Source organism: Phascolarctos cinereus, unplaced genomic scaffold (genome assembly GCF_003287225.1).
Source record: "Phascolarctos cinereus isolate Bilbo 61053 unplaced genomic scaffold, phaCin_HiC Scaffold_9;HRSCAF=440, whole genome shotgun sequence".
In the NCBI taxonomy this organism is placed as follows: Eukaryota; Metazoa; Chordata; class Mammalia; order Diprotodontia; family Phascolarctidae; genus Phascolarctos; species Phascolarctos cinereus.
Genome location: NW_027556402.1, coordinates 111776239 through 111791001, shown reverse-complemented (window position 1 = coordinate 111791001; position 14763 = coordinate 111776239). Strand labels below are relative to the sequence as shown.

The 14763-nt window shown below is 40.9% G+C and overlaps 1 protein-coding gene across 4 annotated transcripts in view; it reads right to left on the bottom strand.

Moving 5' to 3' along the window:
* Positions 1 to 14763, bottom strand: part of ZNF827 (zinc finger protein 827) — a 253072-nt gene that overhangs the window by 19973 nt on the left and 218336 nt on the right. For all 4 annotated transcript variants that reach the window (XM_020978295.2, XM_020978297.2, XM_020978296.2 and 1 more), the window contains exon 9: positions 1529 to 1666. In XM_020978295.2, the coding sequence (XP_020833954.1) occupies positions 1529 to 1666 (138 nt within the window). The remainder of the gene's footprint in view (positions 1 to 1528; positions 1667 to 14763) is intronic.

Genomic DNA, 14763 nt, shown 5'->3' with positions numbered 1-14763 from the left:
GGGCGCTTCCTCATCTAAGAGCTACCTATTCTCTATATACCAGTATATAAGGAAATATACCTACGCCTACGTAGAAGGAAATCACCGGCTGAGTCCCGATCCCTATTCTTAATCCTCCCAGCACTATGACTATCCTGGCAGGGCCTCATTTGCAAGTAGGGCGTGTGTGCCAGAACTCATTTGTACAGCATCGCCAAGGAAACTGCTATCTAGGTGGGTTTGGTTCCCAGGCCAACCTGCCTGGACTGACGTACTGCACTAACAGGCCCGCAGAACTTAAGTACCATGTTTAACAGTGTTTCTATGGGAAAATGAACCAAGAGTTTCTAATTCAGGGCAACAGGAACACACATCTCCCCTAGAGGTAAGGCTGTTGAACGAGGGGCTTTGGTGCCCAGAGACACCACCCTGGCAAGGCAGGAACACGGAGACCGAGGGTGAGCAGAGATGGGAGTTCTGGATTAAGGAGGGGATCTAAAGTCTGTGGAGAACGAGGGAGGGAGCGAGGTTGGTAGAGGAGAGAGGAAGGGAAGGATTGGCGGCCTGATTCTCCCTTCCTCCCTCCTGGCCCTTGCCTCTTTTTTCCATTCTTCATAGGATCTTGGGACCAAGAGCTAGAAGGGAACTTAGAGGTAATCTGGTCCAATCTCATAATTTTCTAGATAAGGAAACTGAAGTCTCAAGAGGACAAGCCACTTGCCCAAGATTAGACAGTAATTAGTTTTATCTACTAGGCAGTAACTGCTTTCCCTAGATGTTTCCTCCTCTACTGCCTCAAAGATTTGAACGAGTAGATGCAGAACGAGGGTAAATTCTCTCTTACTTAAAATGGGTAAGGAGAGAGCGGCTGGAAAGACAGTGAAGTGAGTTTAAGGTGATTCCATGGGGATAGCAGGAGGGTGGTTTTTTGCCTTTTTTTTTTTCCTTCATCTCTTTCCAGTTATCCTTCACCTCTTATTCCTCTTCCCTGCTGATGACCAGACCCAGGTGGGAAGGGAATATGTGTATGGCTTTGATAGGATTGGGATTTCCTCCCCTTTTTCCTCTCTTCTTCTCTCAAGCAGAGCTGGGGGCTGTGAGAGGAGGTGAAAAGCATTGACAGAAACTCCCCAACTCCTTCCCCTCAAAGCACGTTCCTAAGTGTTTAAGTCTAAATGAGAAAACCTATAAAAAAAAAAAGTGGAGCTGGACCATAGTTGTAATCATAACATTTCCCTGAGTTAAATCCACTGAATTTGACTCTGTGAGGTTGAGGAGAAACCCCCAACTGCTACAAAATATCCAGAGGAAAGAAGAATCCTTTAAAATAAAGCACAGACCATTCAGTTCTTCTAGTACTGTGTTTAAAGACTAATTTATTCCAAATAAGAAAGATAGGAGATGGAAAGGAGAAAGGGGCTTTCATCCATTTTCCTACCTTCTCCTAAAGAAACATGATATTAATTGGAAGGGGCAGTAGAAGGGCTTCAGTTAGGTCCTGGGGTGGTGGTAGTGAGTGTGTGTGAGAAAAGCTCAAGATTCACTTTACCTGTGTGCAGCGAGAGATGTCGGGACAACGTCTGCTGTCGGCCAAACACTTTCCCACATACGTCGCAGGGAAAAAGCTGGTCGTTGAATTTCCAGGATGGCAATCCATTTCCTGCCTCCAACCCTATCTTGTCTGTTTCTGGGCCACAACATGAAACACAACGACAAACAAACAAAAACAACACAGAAGAAATTCCATTTTAGTTACATTTAAGGCCTTGCGTAGTGCTCATCTTCTGGGGATGCGATAAGGGATATAAGCAACAGCTGTCCCAAACCCATCCAGTAGGACTATTTTCTGCATATGAAACTGCTCCTGAGAGTAAAAGCAAATTTAATGTCAAATCTAGGTGAATTCCTAGTTGGATACAGGACCTAGAGCTGGAATCTAGGTTTGATGTAAGGAAAAAAATTTTTTTTAAAAACTGGTACTACAGTAGAATGGGCTGCCTTGGAGGGAATGAGTTCTCTCTCAATGGAGGCCTTCAGATCCAATTCAAATGACATTTATCAGGCATCTTGTACACAGATTCTTTTTCAGGGATCATTTGTATTATCTGGCTACTGAGGTGCCATATTGATTCTGACATTTGGGGATCCTCTAAAACAGTTGATTATTTAACCTTTTTTGTACCACGGACCCCTTTGGCAGTCTGATGAAGACTATGGACTCCTCAGAATGAAGTTTTTAAATACATGAAATATAAAAGATTAGAAAAGAAAATAATTACATTGAAGTATAAATTCATGGACCCCAGTCTTATATTAAGAACCCTTTAGACCTCATCTTATCCAAACATCTCATTTTGTAGCCAAGGGGATGCAGGTCCAAAGAATTAAGTGATTTGCATGGGCTTTCTGATGCCAAATCCTGGGCTCTTTCCACTACACCACGCTGAGTTTCTTCTTCTCTTTGGCTAAAGGTCAGCCGACCAACTACTTACTCAATAGATGTACAGTGAACAAAAGAACGAGCCGTCACACCCTGAGTTCAAAATCATGCCTCCAGAGAGCAATTCAACAAATAATTATTAAGCATTTAGTGTACTCCAGGAGCTTGGAATCAAAATGACAAAAATAAAACATCCACTGATCTCAAGAAGCTTATATTCTATTGGTGAGAGGGCTAGGAGGGATGACAAATCTGAAACCCTAACCTGAAACGAACTGGTGGCATGTCCCAAGGCAACCTCATATGTAAAAGCAGTGGACCGGAACAGATGGTCTTTAGTCCCCTCTAGTCCTAAGAGACAATCATTTCATCAATTTATCTTCTTTATTCCTTTTCACAAACTCCTGCCTTAGTACACAAAGAGTAACCTATATAATTTTGGGCAAACTTCCCTTCCCTTCCCTGGGCCTCATATGTGAATCCAGTGCATAGGAGCCGCCCTAAATTTTATGAACACTGTGCCTTCTTTTTCAGATGCGTCCAGAAGAATAGGACAGCTAGGGTGGCACAGTGGATAATTTGCTCAAAGCCACGAGGAGGGTTAGACTTCTATTCCTAAACCATGAGAGCCAGGTGGAGCAATTTTTCGCTAAAGGAAGACTTGTCAGACTCCGTAACTGAGCAAAGAAGAGAAGGATAGGTGAATCGGGAGAACTGGTGATGTCACAAAGTTTATGACCGGACATCGACGACAATGCAACACTTGGTGAAATACTTTTATTTGTTGATGTCAGTTTGCTCAAAAGTGATTTTCAGGCCCCAGCCTGAGATGGCAACTCTCCCTTTATTAGACAAAGACTGTATGACCAAAGAACTCCAAGCTGGGGAGAGAGAGAGGGGAAAAGGGAGGCGTGGACAGCCTTCACCTACTGGCCAGGGACAAGCATTAGAGAGCTGTTCATTGCAACATGACTGCACTCGAGTTCAAGCAGTGGGCATTTCAGCCATGCCGTGCTGATAGGGATATTTTAGTGGTTCCTTTTAAGTATGTAATCAAAACAGCTTCAAAGGAAGAATATGGTAATAATTATGCGAGAAGGTCAAGAGGGTACAGGGTCCTCCAATACACTCAGGACAAGAATGAATTAATTGGGTCACATACCAAACAAGTAGACACAATTAAAAGTAAATAAGTCTTTTAACAATTCCTCCAAGTATTAGTCATTCAAGCTCTTCTGTGCACTCCAGAAGTTGAAATGTAGCATTAAAAAGAAAATAAAGATCTGATTTCCTTTACTGAACTCAGAAAAAATAACACCAGCACCACACAATGAAAAAGAAGGACACTGACCCACCACAAAAACACAAGGATAAAGCTGAAGCAACCAGGAGCCAACCAGGAGGAAACCGACGGGAATCACAACTCTTCCAGCGGATTCCTATGTAATTTGGAGCAAGTTACATCCTCTCTCCATGCTTTCTGGAGACAGGAAGACCTCCGTTCAAATCTGGCTTGAGATACTTACTAGCTGTGTGACCCTAGGCAAGTCACTTAACATCTATCTGCCTCAGTTTTCTCAAATGTAAAATGGGCATAATAGTGGCACATAATAATATGGCACAATAATAGTTTCCAGGGTTATAGGATCAAATGGGGTATCTATAAAACACTGCACAGTGCCAGGCACTATAGCGAAGGGACCTTAAGATGGCCTCCAATGCAACTGTTTCATTTGATAGATAAAGGGACCTCCCCAGTGCACAAAGGCAGTAAGGGCCAGAGGAAGGATTTGAACCTGGGCCCTCTTACCCCAGATCCATCAGCTCTCCCACTGTATCACACTGCCCCTTATAGAGAAAGGCCAGTTATTAGTTATGGTTATTGGATGTGATCTCTTCAGTCTCTCATAGCTCTTTCACCAGAACTTCTGCTTTGCACTTATCTCAGTTTCCCTTGGACAACAATGGACTGAATCAGTGGATGGACTTGTCTTTTGTTTGCTAGAATGGAAGGAATCTCTTAGTTATTGTAGAAGATGGCTTTTAAGTCAAGAAAAAGTAAACTATTGTAGAATTGGGTTTCTTTTACTCAAGTTTAGAAACCACCAACTTAGCAAATTATCAGAGAAGGACAGGGGGCTAAGAGATGGAGTTACATTGACAAAATGAATGCTATGGCAACAGGTTCTCCTCAAACTTGGGTTCGCAGGAAGGAAGTGGTGATTCTTCCCTAGCTATTTGATCTTGGGAAAAGTATTTTGAGCCTGCTGCAGAGCCTGGGGGAGAGGGTCGAGTTTGCCGTTTAGCACTTAAGGGGCCAAGCAGTGGAATAAGTGTAGCAGAGAACACATAATAGCATGGCTTTTATTTTAAGTGTAAATGAATTCCCATAACATCCACATGAGATCAGGAGAAAATAGGCATTATTCCCATTTTACAGTTAGAGATACCAAGGTCTGTGACAGAGCTCTGGTTGAAACAGCTTTCTAATTCACAAATCACTGTCTTTGCTCTATGAAACAGCATTGGTTGCCTTTTTACCTTTTTAAAAGCAAAAAAAGAAGTAATTGTGGGTTGTGGCAATTCCTCTAGGTCCCCTGCTTCTTCTCTATGCCAGTGTGACCTTTTCATTCAAGAGAAGTCCTCCCTTGATAATTCTTTACTGTTACTATTAAAGCTCTTGTTTTCTATTTGGCTTGCCTTACAAACCCCAGAATCCTATGATGAGACCGCCACACAAGTTAAATGTCATCAGTGAATGCACTACCAGCCTGAACACGTATCCATTTCAATGGTCTGCTTCAAAGCCCTGACACAAAGCAAACAGAGACATTGGTTATAGCACCTATCATTTCTATATACCCCTTCTTTCAATACTATTTTCCCTCAATATTTTTCTTCCTCCCCACATAAAAACATTATTAGGTTCATAAATTTAGAATTAGAATGGACTTTGGATCTAGTGCAACCCTCCCGTTTTACAGATGAGGAAACTGAAGAAGTAAAGCACCTTGCCCAAGGTCACATAACAGTGGAGGTAGGGATTTGAACCCAGGTCTTGCAGCTCCAAATCTGGTACTCCATCCACTGCCTCATGCTGCTTTTCCTGTTTCATTCTATCAATCTCATTACAAATCTCATTTCTAATATAAATCTCACTCAATGAAAGAGTTTATATTTGGATAATATTTTATGCTTTCTTCCCACTCAAACACAAGCTTTTCCATAGACCTTTAATTTCTTTCCTTACGTTCTTCTCCTGAGTCTCTGGGATACTCAAAACTTGTTCCTATGAATCTGTCTCCTGAACAGGTTACTATCAGATTTTCCCAATCTTCCTCTATCTATATGGTCACTTTCTGCCATATCTTTGTCCTACATTGGTCTTCACTGTTCTGACTTGAACAAGTAGACAGAGGGAGGTCTCTTTGATCTTTATCTTACAGATGGGAAAACAGGCACAAAGAAAGTCATGCTTTGCCCAGGGTCACAGCTAGTCAGCTGCAGAGCTGAGCTGAGAACTTAGGTCCAGCCCAACACTTTTCAATAGACCCTACCTCTGGCTTCCCATCATTTTAGGGAGTCAAGTTCTTTCAGCAACCTGCTCACAAGGCTGCAATGGGTGCTGCATTCAGAATCAGAAGACTTGGGTCAGCATCCCAGCTTTGCTACTCAGAGCCATGTAACGAAGGTCAGATCTTTAGCTCTTAAGTGAGAGGGTTGAATTAGGTCACCTTCAGGGTCTCTGCTGGTTTTATAACAAAGCCCACTGATGGGAAGCCAAAGAACCTTATTCTGATGGTCCTAAAGGAAGAGCTAATGATTCAGCTAGACTTAACTATTCTGCTTCTGGATATGTACCCCAGGGGAATAAACTTCATTTTACTGAAAAGTACTGAAGTGGATGAAAGATCTTTGAGGCCTGAATTCGAGTCTCCCTTCTTCTACTCATAGCCGTATGGCCATGGGCAAAGTATTTAACTTCTCTGAGCTTGGACACACACAGCTTCTCTTGAATCCGTCCCCTTCTCTCCCCTAATTTAGATCCTGATGATCTCTTGCTTAGACTACTAGACAACAGCCTGCTAATTGCTCTCCTTTGATCTCTTCTGCTACCTTCCTAATCTAACCTTTGATCTGCTGAGGTGGTCTAGCCACCACAAAGCACTACCTACTCTTCCCTAAATTTAGCATTCCTTCTCCTATCGCCATCCCTTTGTGCTCCATGCCCAGAGAACCCCTAGAGTACTTTGTCCGTCACGCCTGGAACGTGGTCCTTTCTTACTCAGCCTCTTAGAGTCTTTGGCTTCCTCAGGTGATACTTCACTTCAAAGAAGAAGCCTTTCCTATCTCCCTGATTTTTAGTGTTCCCTCTCTCTACTTAAAGAATCATGTATATTCACAACTCAAAGGGAGGGAGTGATTTTTGTTTTAACTTCATAACCCCAGGGGCTAGGACAGTGTCATGCCTATATTAGGCACATAGATGTTTGTGGGATCAGCATGATGAATTTTTAAAATTGAAAATATTTTAAAATGAAATGACAAATGAGCTTTAAAAATTGTTTATTAGCTAAAAAAATCACTTGTAGAAGCTTTATACTTAATTGCTTTTTGAATTGCTGTGAGAGTATTTGGCAGCAAAAAAACGAAAGCGAAGAAATCAGTTGGTGTCTGGTCCAAGTCCTCTGGGAATGCAAAAGAACATCTATGACCACACTGATTATATTTAATTCTCATGTTTTTATAAGATAATTATCATAATGCATTTCACAAAGCATCTCTTCTTCTTGTATGACCTGGACTGGATAGCTGCAAAAGTCCCTTCCATCTCTCACATTCTGTAACTGTTTCTGTACCTATTCTTCAATAGGATAGGAATGGACCATGACATCATTGGATGAAGAAACTCCCTCTGCAAATACAGGGCACTATCCTTTTTGCAACTTGGCCTTAGAGTTGCCCAGATCGTTGAGATGTTAAATGACACGTCCAGGGTCACATGCCCAGAGGTAGGATTTGAACTCAGGTCTTCTCGGTTCCAAGGCCAGCTCTCTATATCATCTATATCACTCTGCCTCTCTTAAAAAAATATTTCTTAATGTGGACTTGTGTTTTATTTCATTGATAACTATGAATAGATATTTTAAATATCTATTTATAGCAATTTAGAATTTAATAAACATAATTTAGTCCCACTTACAAGCCATATGACCACAAGCCAGTCACTTAACCGCGCTGAGCTTAGATAACTACCTGAGATTTATCTCATCCCCCTTCATGCTAGTGCTTCCCTTTCAGATTACCTCCAGGTTTCCTTTCCCTTTCTCTTTCTCTCTTTCTCTCTCTCTCTCTCCCTCTCTCTGTCTCTGTCTATCTCCCACTTGTTTACATGTGGTCAATCCCTTTTAAACAATGACCTCCTTGAGGACAGGCACTGGTTTTGCCTTTCTTTATATCCTCAGCCATTAGCATAGTGCCTGGCACATAGCATGTGCTTCACAAATACTTGCTGACTGACTAGACAGCTTCTATTTGTGTTGGTGGATGACACAGATGAAATTCGAGATCCTTGAAGTTTTGAGGCAATATATACATATATGGATATAAATATCTACACAATTGTGGTGGTCTATTTTATTCTTTCTCTTTTGTTCTGTTTTTTTGACTGTTGTCTTCCTTCCAATTTTAACCATGTTTAAACATCTTTGATTGGTTTAGTTAGATCTTTCACCAAGCCTTCTCTTTCTTTCTTTTTATTCATTCATTCATTTCAAATTTATTATTTATTTTTAACATTCAAAAAATGTTTTAAATTCTCTTTCCCTCCAGACCCTCCCTCACCCATTGATAAGGCAAGCAATATGCTATCAGTGACACATGTGAAATCATGTAAAACATATTTCCATATTAGCCACATCCTGCCCTACAAAACCAAGAAAAATAAGGTGAAAAAATTATATTTCAATTTGCACTCAGAGTTCATCAATTCTCTCCCTGGAAATGGACAGCATTTTTAAAAAAAATCATGAGTCCTTGCTGTGTGACCCTGGGTAAGTCACTTAACCCCAATTGCCTAAGAAAAATAAAATTAAAAAAAATCATGAGTCCTATGGAATTGTCTTGGATCATTGTATTGATTAGAGTAGCTAAATCTTTCACAGTTGATTATCATTACAATATTGTTATTATGGTGCACAATGTTCTCTTGGTTCTGTTCACTTTGCTTCATTTCATAGGTCTTCTCAGGTTTTTCTCAAACCAACTCCTCTTCATCATTTCTTATAGTACAACAGTATTCCATCACAATTATATTCCATAACTCGTTCAGCTGTTACCCAATTGATGGCTATTGTCTCAATTTCCAATTCTTTGACACTACAAAAAGAGCTGCTATAAATATTTTTGTACACATAGGTCTTTTTCCTTTTTCTTTGATCTCTTCAGGATATAGACCTAGAGTAGTGGTATTGCTGGGTCAAAAGGTATGTACAGTTTTAGAGCCTTTTGAGCATAGTTCCAAATTGTTCTCCAGAATGGTGGGACCAGTTTCCAACTCCACCAATCATGCATTAGTGCCCCCATTTTCCCACATCTACTTCAATATCTGTCTTTTCCTTTTCTTTCTGGCTAGCCAATCTGATAGATATGAGATGGTACAGCAGAGTTCTTTTAATTTGCTTTTTTCCAATCAATAGTGATTTAGAGCATTTTTTAATATGACTATAGATAGCTTTGATTTCTTCTTTTGAAAACTGCTTCTGCCTGTTCATATCCTTTGATCATTTATCAACTGGGGAATGGCTCTTACTTTTATAAATTTGACTCAGTTCCCCATATATTTGATAAATAAGGCCTACATCAGAGAAACTTGATGTAAAATTTTTTTATATTACTTCATTGCCTGTGGTACCTTTTAGCAAAATGTAGTATCCCTGATTATTTCTTTTAATTAAATCTATTTTTTCTTTTGCTTTTGCTTTGTTTGAGATCATGATTCCTACCCTTGCTTTTTTTTTTAAACTCAGTTGAAGCATAACAAGTTCTGCTCCAGCCTCTTATTTTAACTCTATATGTGTCTTTTTGTTTTCAGTATGTTTCTTGTAAACAACATATTTTTGGATTCTGGCTTCTAATCCATACTATCTGCTTCTGTTTTATGGGTGAGCTCATCTCATTCACATTCATAATTACGATTACTGTGTATTTTTCTCCATCCTATTTTCTTCTGTTTATTCTTCTTTCTACTCTGTTCCCCCCCCCCAAAATCTGTCTTGCCTCTGATTACTGTCTCCCTTAATCTGCCCCCCTCCACTTATAAACCTCCCCCTTTTCTCTTATCCCCTTCCCCTCCAACTTCCCTGTTGGGTAAGAGATTTCTATACTCACCTGAGTGTGTATATACATTCTTCCCTCCTTGAACCAATTCCAGTGAGGGGTTCAAGCATTGCCTGCCATTTTCCCCTCCATTGTAAAATCTCTTCCTTATGTGGCTCTTTTATGTGAGATAATTTTTCCCATTCTTCCTCTCCCATCTCTTAGTTTGTCCCACTTTCTCACACTTTCATTTTTTTGGAGATTATTCCAACATAATCAACTCACACTCATGCCCTCTGTCTATGTAGACTCCTAACTGCCCTAATAATTATAAAGTTCTTAAAGAGTTGTATGTGTCATTTTCCCATATAGGAATATAAACAGTTTAATCTTTTTGATTTCTCTTTCATGTATACCTTTTTAGGCTTCTCTTAAGTCCTGTGTTTGAATGTCAAATTTCCCATTCAACTTGAGACTTTTCACCAGGAATGAGTGAAAGTCCCCTATTTCATTAAATAGCCATTCCCCCCCCCCGAGGATTATACTCATTTTTGCAGAGTAGGATATTCTTGGTTGTAATCCTAGCTCCTTTGCCTTCTGGAATATCATATGCCAAGCACTCCATTCCTTTAACATAGAAGCTGATAAATTTTATTTAATCCTGACTATGGCTCTACAATGTTTGAATGGTTTCTTTCTGTCTTCTTGCAATGTTTTTTTCTTGACCTGGGAACTCTGGAATTTAGCTATAATATTCCTGGGAGTTTTCATTTTGGTATCTCTTTCAGGATATGATCGGTGGATTCTTTTAATTCCTATTTTACCCCCTGGTTCTAAGACATTGGGGGAGTTTCCCTTTACAATTTCTTGAAATATGATGTCTAGGCTTTTTCTTAAATTCATGGCTTTCAAGTAGTCCAATAATTCTTAAATTATCTGTCTTTAATATATTTTCTAGATCAGTTTTTCTGATATTTCATGTTTTCTTTTTTTCCCATTCTTTTGGCTTTGTTTTATTGTTTCTTGATTTCCCATGGAGTCATTACCTTCCACTTGCCCAATTCTAATTTTTAAGGAATTATTTTCTTTAGTGAGTCTTTGTGCCTCTTTTATCATTTGGTTATTTCTCTTTTTTAAGGTGTTATTTTCTTTGATATTTTTCTCGTGCCTCTTTTTACCAAGCTATTAATTTTCTTTTTATGACTTTCTTGTATCACTCTCATTTCTTTTCCCATTTTTTCCTCTACCACTCTTATCTCTTTCCTTTAGCTCATCTAGGAATTCTTGTTGGACTTGCGTCCAATTTGTATCCCTTTTTCTCCCCCCCCCCCCCAGGCTTTGCTAGTGGCTGTTTTCCCTTTATTGTCTTCTTCTGTTGGTGTTTTGATCTTTCTTGCCACACAGTAGCCTTTTATGGTCAGGTTGTTATTTGTTGTTGTTTGCTCACTTTTTTTTTCCAGCTTATTTCTTGACTTTGAACTTCATATTAAAATTGGGTTCTGTTGCCTTGGGGGTAAGGAGGCACTGTCTTAAGCTCCAGGCTTTTTCTGTGTTGCTGTTTTCAGAGTTAGTTCTGCGGGGTGGGGGCGGTCTGTAAGCTTTCAGTGCTTCCAGGTCATGTTATCCTGGGAGAGGTGTGATGGTCACTGTCTCCTAGTCTGCACTCTGGTCTTTACTTAGAAAGGGCCCCTGCTTCCCTGAAGCTGTAAAGCCCTTCTCGGCCCTGGAACTGCGACCAGGACCTCTGCTCCCTCACTGACTGATCACAAGCATTTCTCTCCACCCTGCTTATGGGCAGTGGAGTCACCAAACATCCAGTGTCAGCTCAGGTCCCCTTTAATCTCTTTCTGACCAGTTATCTGACCCCCTTATCACCTCTGGGCTGAGAGCTCCTGCAGCTGCTACTGCTGCTGCCTCCAAGGGCCACAGCTGAATTCCTACTGTGCACTCAAGCCTGGCCCCCATCCTGGTGTCACAGACCTCTCCTGCTGACCTCCTCATTTGTCTCAGGCTATGCTGCTCCAGAATTCTAGCGTAAAGTTGTTTGGAAGGGAATGTTCAGCGAGTTCAGCTCGATTGTTTCTTCCACTCCACCATCTTGGCTCCACCCTGGTGGTGGTCTACTTTAGAAAACTGAGATACTTCATCAATTTACAATATAGTTGGGTCCACCCTCCCCCATTTCATATATAAGAAAAGTGAGTCAGGCATTTAATGCCTTGTCCAAGGTCACACAGTTAATAGTAGACTTTGGATCAGATTAAAGATTTTATTTCAATTTATTTATTTCAAGCCTTCCTCCTCTTCCCCAAATATGTATGAATCTATAACAAATCTTCGTTTTTCTATGCCAACATAAAAAAGAAATTTTTCCTCTCTTCATTTTGTTCTCTATTGTAGATTTTTAGTATTCTTAGTTAAAAATGAACATGATCTATCTTTGTTCTTTGTCTTTAGGATACCTTTTAAAGTCTCTTTCTGGTGACATTAGTCCCAAGATGCTTCATGGTAATTAATGGTCTAGGATCTGGGTTCAAATCTGGTCTCTAGTACTTGCTAGCTGTATGGCTTAGTAAGCAATTCACTTAGTGTCTCACTTAATCAGTTTCCTTATGTGTAAAACAGGAGGGGGTAGGTGAGGGGGTGGGGTTAGCTCTAGATGACTTCTAAGTCTGTGATCTTGGGAGAAGAATAAATAGGAAGTTGACATAGGTACAGTCTCAGAAACTTAGCACCCAAATGGAGCTCTGAGGTACAAAATTTATTACTGGGAACTGTTCTCTGTGACTTTTCAAAATGGATGGCATTTTGTGGTAGAATCGAGAGGGGGATGTGGAGAAAATTAAGGTTTGTTTCTTTTCAGAGGCCTGTAGAATTTGAATGCTTTTTAACCTTTCTTCTGAAGGCTGTTTGGATACATGCTAGGTACACGGCACAGGCTGTTTCTGATTTGGGGTTTTACAATTTCAAACTGGTGCTGCTTGTCCTGAGAACAAATATCCCGCCCTTTACTGCCAGAAAATGCCTTCACATCAGCACCCCTCAACCTGACTTGAGCCTGAGAAATGCTGAGTGAGGACACTTGATTTGGTTGAAGCTATAAGCAAAGATGAGGATAAAGTGTGACCTAAATACATAAATAACTGTGCAGATTCACTAAATCAGCATTACAATTGCCAGCAGGTCAGCAAAGAGGATGCTCCAAAGAGAAGCAGCCTTTAGATTATGGCATATGGGATACTGATTATTTTCCTCCTCTTCCAAGCCTTGAGAGATTCAAGGCACAGCTCAGTTACAGCCCCTTGCATTTTAAGAGAAGACCCTGATGGCCATTACTGTGCATTACAGAAGTGTGACTCCTAAGTCTGAAGTGTCACAGTCATGCTCCAGCAGAGCTGGGATCTCAAGACAGGGGTTCCCTCCAAAGCTATAAACTGCAACTCACTTCTGTGCAACTTTAGTACGGTTACCAGAGGGACTGTCCTTGTACTAGGTGTGGACAAGGCTCAAGGGAACTAAGATAACTGTGTTCCAGGTTTCCAGGGGCTGTCAGATGGAAGCAGAGGTAGATCTCTTCTGTCTGGCTTCAGAGGGTTGAACGAGGAGCAAAGGATAGAAGTTGCAAAGTGACAAATTTAGGCTTATAGAGAAACCTTGGCTTAGGAAAATCTTCCTAGTTAGAGCTGTCCCAAAGTGGAATGGACCACCTTGAATGGTGCTGAGATCCCCACTTGGAGGTCTTTAAGTAGAAGTGGGATGACCATTTTAAAATGTGACAAGCATTTTTTTCTCTCTCCATCCCCTCCACTAGAAAACCAAAACCAAAACCAAAATCCTTTTAAACAAATGTGCATAGTCAAGCAGAACAAATGCCCACATTGGCTATGTCCATAAAATGTGTCGCTCATTCTACAAACTTAGCCAGATGACCATTCTTAGGTATGTTAGAAGGGGGATTCCTTTTAGATGTAGGTTGAACTCGATCACCACGTTGGTCTCTTCCAACTCTTAACGTTCTGTGACTCTGCTTTTTAGGCATCAGCCCAGCTAAGTATGGAAAGGCTGACAAGTTGGTGATGAGTTCTTTGGCCATGCCAACCCATCACTCAATGTCACAGAATCATAAAAGGTCAGGGTGTGAAGGTCTCAATCCAACTTCCTTTTCCCTACTTTTTTCCCTTACTAAATGGAGAACTGAGGCCCCAAGAGGTGAATTGGCATAGCTGATTAGTGTCAAAGTTGAGATTAGAACCCAGGTCAGGCTTTTCCTCACTATGCTAGGCTGCACGCTGGGTATTCAGAATCACAGAATGTTTCTGAGAATTAACAGGGATCTCAGCAGCCATCTAGTCCAGCCAATGCCTGAAAAAAGAATCCTTAATACGATACAGCAGATGTGCTCAGCCAACTCTTCCTGAAGACCTCCAATTAGAGAGGACCTACTCTTCACAAGGCGGCCCATTGCCTCTCTGAACACTTCGAATTATTAGGAAGCTTTTCCTGACATCAAGCCTAAAGTGACCTCTTGGCAGCAAATTCCACCCCTGTTCCTGCTTCTGCCCTCTAGAGTCAAGCAAAACGAATCCAATCCCTTTTCTACCACATGGTATGCCTTCAAATACAAACTCCCTGGCTAAGCATTCCTTGTAAATCCCCTCACCACTGGTTCTACTCTTCTACCTCTTACCTCAAAACAAGTCACCATTTCTCCCAGGGCTGATGCTGGGCTACTATGTCATTGCCAGCCATCTGTTAGCTGAGTGGCCACACTGACCCTCTGTTTGTTTGTGGAAAGTGTGTGAGATGTATGATGAAATTTAAAGCGACTGTGTTATTTAGTTGTGTCTGATTCTTCGTGCCCCCTATTTGGGGTTTTTCTTGGAAAAGATGTAGGAGTAGTTAGCCATTTCCTTCTCCGGCTCATTTTACAAATGAGGAAACTGAGGCAAATAGGGTGAAGTGACTTGGCCAGGATCACACATCGAGGGTCTGGGGCTGGATTTGAACAATAGAAGATAGGTCTTCCT